General features: G+C 36.9%; 1 protein-coding gene across 1 annotated transcript; it reads left to right on the top strand.

Annotated features, from left to right (window-relative positions):
• Positions 1-888: 888 nt before the first annotated feature.
• LOC107798576 (glutathione hydrolase 3) lies at positions 889-5,723 on the top strand. Its single transcript, XM_016621589.2, has 7 exons — positions 889-1,093; positions 2,135-2,469; positions 3,308-3,826; positions 3,952-4,178; positions 4,258-4,522; positions 4,629-4,766; positions 5,105-5,723. Exons 1-7 carry the CDS (start codon positions 979-981, stop codon positions 5,378-5,380), a joined length of 1,875 nt encoding a protein of 624 aa, XP_016477075.1. The 5' UTR covers positions 889-978; the 3' UTR covers positions 5,381-5,723.
• Positions 5,724-6,006: the final 283 nt, after the last annotated feature.

Here is a 6,006-nt window from a genome sequence, read left to right on the forward strand (position 1 = left end):
GTAGTTTTGATCACTTTTTCATTTTTTTCGGGAAAACTTTTTCCCCCCTCATAAAAATGTAATATTTTTTTTAAGTGAAATGTATGTTCAAATATAATTTCAAATTCCAAATATAAATTTTCAATTCAACTTCAAATTGTACTATTTTTTTTTTCAAAAATTATAATTTTATATCCAAACGCCAGCTTAATCAGATATCTTTTCTATCCCCATAATTTTGCCCAACAAAATGGAATCATCTATATAATTCCAAATATGTTTGAACCCTTCATCTTAATTGTGAAAGGCAAAAACCTCACTAGTTGAACTAGCTCTCAACCTGTTCATTCACGATAATTATTGAATATTTGACCTAGCTAACTTTTTACACCTACATTAACATTAGTAAATAAATAACATAAATGGACACTGCCGCGATTCTTTATTAAATCCGGTAATCCTACAATGACTCCCAAAAATTCAAAACTAAAGGCAAAAATCCCAACTATCTAAGGTCCCGTTTGTCCATAAAAAAAATTTCCTTTTTTTTTTCAATTTTTTTTGTTAAAAATATGTTTGTCCATAAAATTTTACAAGTTTTTAAAAAATTTTCCCCATTCATAGAACTGTAATATTTTTTCAAGTGAAATTTATTTTCAAACATAATTTCAAATTTAAAATACTATTTTTCAACTTAACTCTAAATACTACATTCCTTTTTTGATTTTTCGCTAGTGTCTGATATAATAAATTCCGACTAAATTCATATTCATACGTGTAAAGCTCATTAAAAATATAGATTCCTTTTGCTATCTAATTTTTTTTATAAAAAAAGATGTACCCGTAACATCAAGTGAAGTCATCATCAACAAACAAAAGCACACTCAACCAAAACGTATAAGCAATTATATAAGCATTGGACCTTTGAGTTTTCTCTCACCTACTCCCCCCCACCCCCCCCCACCCCCCACCCCCCGCCATTCTGTTAGTCGTAGAGAGATGAGGAAACAGAATTTGGAAGCTCCATTGTTGGACCCTTCTCCTGCTAGTTTCAATAGAAGAAAGAAATGGAGTTTTGCTCTTTGCTTTTTATTTGCACTCACTGCCATTTCATGTGAGTTTTTCACCTTTTACTTTTTCTTCGTCTTCTTCTTTGTTTTCTTAGTAAATGCAATTCTGTTAACAGATTATTCAGTTGAATTCTGAAGGAATTTCGTTAATTGGTCTTTAAAAAGCTATGAAAAATGAAGTTAATTAACACCATGATCATGGAATTTCACTCTTTAGCTTTACTTAAGAGAAGTGAAGTGTCATGTTATAATTCTTGAAATTGTGAAAGAATTTGTTGAGTAATTACTGTAGAGGGTAAAATTCTGCTGACCCTTTATTGATTCTGGGTTTTTGCCTAAAAATTGTCAAATTTACAGGCTTTCTTGAATTGAATAATATTTGACCTGGCAAATTGGCACGTACAAGCTTGTGGGGGGGGGGGGGGGGGGGGTTGGTCTAGTGGTAAAAGCGCAACTTGTGATGTGTGAGTTAGGCGCATTTCATAGGTTCCAACCTTATCATACGCAAAATGCCTAGTATTTAAGTGAGAATTTAGAGGAGCGGACCCATTATCCATGTAGTTTAGAACGATACGCTATAGGGTCAATATTGTTAAGGGCAGCTCGATGCACTAAGCTCTCGCTATGCGCGGGATTCGGGAAAGGGCCGGACCACAAGGGCACTTCTCCGGACCCGCGCATAGCGGAAGCTTAGTGCACCGGGCTGCACTTTTCTGATAATTGCTTGTCGGTTATCAAAAAATAAAATTTGGCATGTACATTCCTACTTTTTTTTAACCAAAATTAGCAGTGGAACATTGTTATAGACAAAAATCCTACTAGTATTTAAGTGAGAATTAGAGGAGCGGGCCCACTATCCATTGAGTTTCGAACTATGCGCCATTAGCTCTCGGGGATTTTTCGATTATAAAAAAAATAAAAAATTGGCATGTATATTCTTACCTTTAAAATTAACATTGATTGTCTAATTATCTTCTGAAATAAATTTCAAGAAGCTGATTGAGTTTACACAATTATTTTAGCACATCCATTTTGCACTTCTTTCATTTGATTTTGTAGTTCTTTTTTTTTTCATCTTAATGTAGTTATAGGCCTCAGACACCATGGACACATTGGTATTTGGCTAGTTGGAGATGTTGAGAGATATAATGGAAGACTGCAGCAAAATGCTGACATTGTTGAATCAGAGCAAGCAGTTGTTGCTGCTGATGATGGCCGGTGCTCGGAAATCGGTATATCCATACTTAAAATTGGTGGACATGCAGTTGATGCTGCAGTTGCCACAGCACTTTGCCTTGGAGTTGTCAATCCAATGGCCAGTGGACTTGGCGGTGGAGGTTTTATGGTTGTTAGATCTTCATCAACATCAGAAGTTCAAGCTATTGATATGAGGGAAACTGCTCCTTTAGCTTCTTCACAGGTTCATAATTCTCTTTTTTAGCATTACTTTGTCTCATTCAAGTTTCAACTCATCCAAACTTCATCAAATAACTATTTAATTTAGAGTTTAACTTCTATACATAATTGAAATGAATTTTTATAGTATCAGGCCACCTAACAGAAAATTACATGCAATCGTCCATAAATAGTGGGAATACTAATGTGGAAATTAAGACACGCTGCCTATTACACCAAGTTAAGATATACTGATATTGTACAAAAAATTACATTGTCAGTGTATATAAGTTAAATTCTTTAATTTGTATCTACATGAGTAAACTGTGGCTTAAATGGAGCGACATGAACATTGAGGATTCATATAGCGGATCTCAACTTGCTCTGGATTGAAGTACTGATATTGTAAAAAGACAATTAGGTTGTTAGTGTACATACGTTAAATTCTTTAATTTGTATCGACATAAGTAAATTGTGGCTTAAATGGAGCGATATGAACACTGAGGATTCTTATAACCGATCCCAACTTGCTTTGGATTGAAGCACTGATATTGTAAAAAACAATTTGGTTTGTTAGTGTATATAAGTTAAATTCTTTAATTTGTATCGGCATAAGTAAACTGTGGCTTGATGAAGTGAAATGGACAGTGAGGATTCATGTAGCTGACCCCAACTTCCTTGGAATTGAGGCATAGCAGTAGTAGTTGTTGTACTTGTCTACATGAACAAACTGTTGTTCTGTTCTTATTGGGAATTGGAATTAGTATTTAGTACCTAAACATAGACAACTCGAAGTTGCAAGTTCTGAATTTGATTGGTTTGTCCTCTCTGATTAAATTGACAATGAAATTATACTCAAACAGAACATGTATGATAATAATGGAAACTCCAAGTTAGAGGGAGCATTGTCCATGGGAGTTCCCGGTGAGCTAGCTGGTCTTCACGCCGCTTGGTCAAAACATGGCAGGTTGCCATGGAAGACCCTATTTCAACCAGCGATTAAACTTGCTAGAGATGGATTCGTGGTTGCTCCATATCTTGCACATCATATTGCTTCAAAAGCAAAGGTGATACTTAAAGATCCTGGCTTGCGACAAGTAATTGCACCAGAGGGGAAGTTGTTACGGGCAGGTGAAATTTGCCATAACGTAGAGCTTAGCCACAGCTTAGAGCTTATTGCTGAACAAGGGCCTGAGGCATTTTATAATGGAGAGGTTGGTAAAAGGCTTATCGAAGATGTGAAAAGAGCAGGTGGAATTTTAACAATGGACGATTTGAGGAATTACAAAGTGGAAATTCCAGAAGCAGTTACCGTTAATGCTATGGGCTATACCATCGTTGGAATGCCACCTCCGTCCAGTGGAACACTCGGGATTTCTCTGGTATGTATATAAACCAGCTTAGCCTGTACACACATAGACATATTGGTTCCAATCCTTCCTCAAATATGTCTAAACGTAATATAGCACGATTGTCCGACTAAACTATTGTGATTGGGGAAATGCAGATTCTTAAAATCCTTGAATGCTATAATGCTGCAGAAGGTTCTTTAGGTCTGCATCGACTAATTGAGGCGATGAAACACATGTTTGCAGTTCGAATGGACCTTGGTGATCCTGACTTTGTAAATATCAGTAAAACTGTATCTGACATGCTTTCCCCATCTTTTGCCAAAGAAATTCAACGGAAGATTTTCGACAATACCACCTTTCCTCCTGAATACTATATGCCCAGGTTAGATAAATTCTAGAACTAACGAGCCTATTGATTGCATACCAATGGCTCTAAAGCGCTTTTGGTCCTTGATTCGTAGGTGGAGTCAGCTAAGAGATCACGGAACAAGTCACTTTTGCATTGTAGATTCCGATCGAAATGCTGTATCAGTGACTACCACAGTAAACTATCCATTTGGAGCTGGTGTGCTCTCTCCTTCAACTGGTATTGTACTCAACGACGAAATGGGAGATTTTTCAACACCTAGTGAAATATCCCCTGATGAACTCCCTCCTGCTCCGGCTAATTTTATTCAACCAAAAAAGAGACCGTTGTCGTCTATGGCCCCAATCATTGTTCTAAAGGTATCCAATCCAGAATATAGACGATCCGAACTTGCTCGGGATTGAGGCGTAGTAGTTGCTTAGTATATCTTGTATTGATTGTTTCTTCTTCTTGGAAATTTAACAGGATAATCAGTTGGCTGGTGTAATTGGTGGTAGTGGTGGCCTGAAAATAATCCCCGCGGTCGTCCAGGTTTTCATCAACCATTTCATCTTGGGGATGGATCCTTTAGCAGCAGTTCAGAGTCCAAGAGTCTACCACGAGGTCGGTCCCTTTACCTGATTAGCAATGTACACTACTCCCTCTGTTCCACTTTATGTGAACCTATTACTATTTGGGGAGTCATACAGTTTTCTTTGACCACGTTTTTTGCAAATATTGTGGTTAACTATTAGTATGACTTATAGTACTTTTTATATAGTTTCTAATATGTAAATTTTATTTTAAATTTTTTGAAAATTCTATGTCCAAATTCACACTGTAAATTAGTTAATTTGAATCTCGTACTCCGAAGAGGTTCACATAAAATGGAACGGAGGAAGTATCTTTAACGATCAATTCTGAAACCCCAAGTATTGATTCGTGTTCCTTTCTTTTTGCAGCTAATTCCGAATGTAGTTCTGTACGAGAACTGGACGTGCATCGATGGCGATCATATTGAACTCTCGGACGAGAAAAAGCATTTCTTGGAAGAGAGGGGTCATCAACTCGAGGCACATAACGGAGGAGCCATCTGTCAGCTAATTGTTCAAAACCTTCCAAATTCTCCCTTAAAGTTGGGAAGGAGGAGTGGGAAAGAATATAAAAACGGGGTTTTTCGTGGGATGCTTGTGGCAGTAAGTGATCCTAGGAAAGATGGAAGACCTGCAGCAATCTGATGGACTCATCCTGCGCGATTTATGAGTATGAATCAGTCTATTGTTTGTATATAAGGTTCAAAAAATGGCTAAAAGCCACAGTTTCTGGAGACATAATATAGAAAGGGAAATTCAAGATTTGCCCGAATCAGGCAAATGCTCTCTTCTGTGTGCAACATGATCAAGAAACTACCCTCTCGAGTAATTTTATGTTGATGTAAAAGTTTAGTCTTAAGTCATAAGTTAACAGGAAACATACTGTTTCTCTCCTTTGCTAGGAAGTAAATATTGGGGCAAAGTGAATTAACTTATGATGATTTGCTCATGAGTTTAATCGGAGTCAAACTGTTTGTCTTGCTTGTGTCAACAATAGAACCATTCATGACCATCTCCTTTAGCATGTAGTGTGCTTTCTCAAGATACAACAACTACTACATACGCAGTGTGATCTCACAAGTGGGGTTCGGGGAGGGTGTAAGTGTACACAGACCTTACCCCTACCTTACGTGAGGTAGAGAGATTGTTTTTAATAGACCTTCGGCTCAAGAGTGTGCTATTTCAAAATGAAACATAATATTGAGCTTAAAAACATTAGACAATAAAATCACAAAGAAAAGGATATTTAAGATATTTGCAGATGACTGAAG

The sequence above is a fragment of the Nicotiana tabacum genome, chromosome 21 (assembly GCF_000715075.1).
Source record: "Nicotiana tabacum cultivar K326 chromosome 21, ASM71507v2, whole genome shotgun sequence".
NCBI lineage: Eukaryota > Viridiplantae > Streptophyta > Magnoliopsida > Solanales > Solanaceae > Nicotiana > Nicotiana tabacum.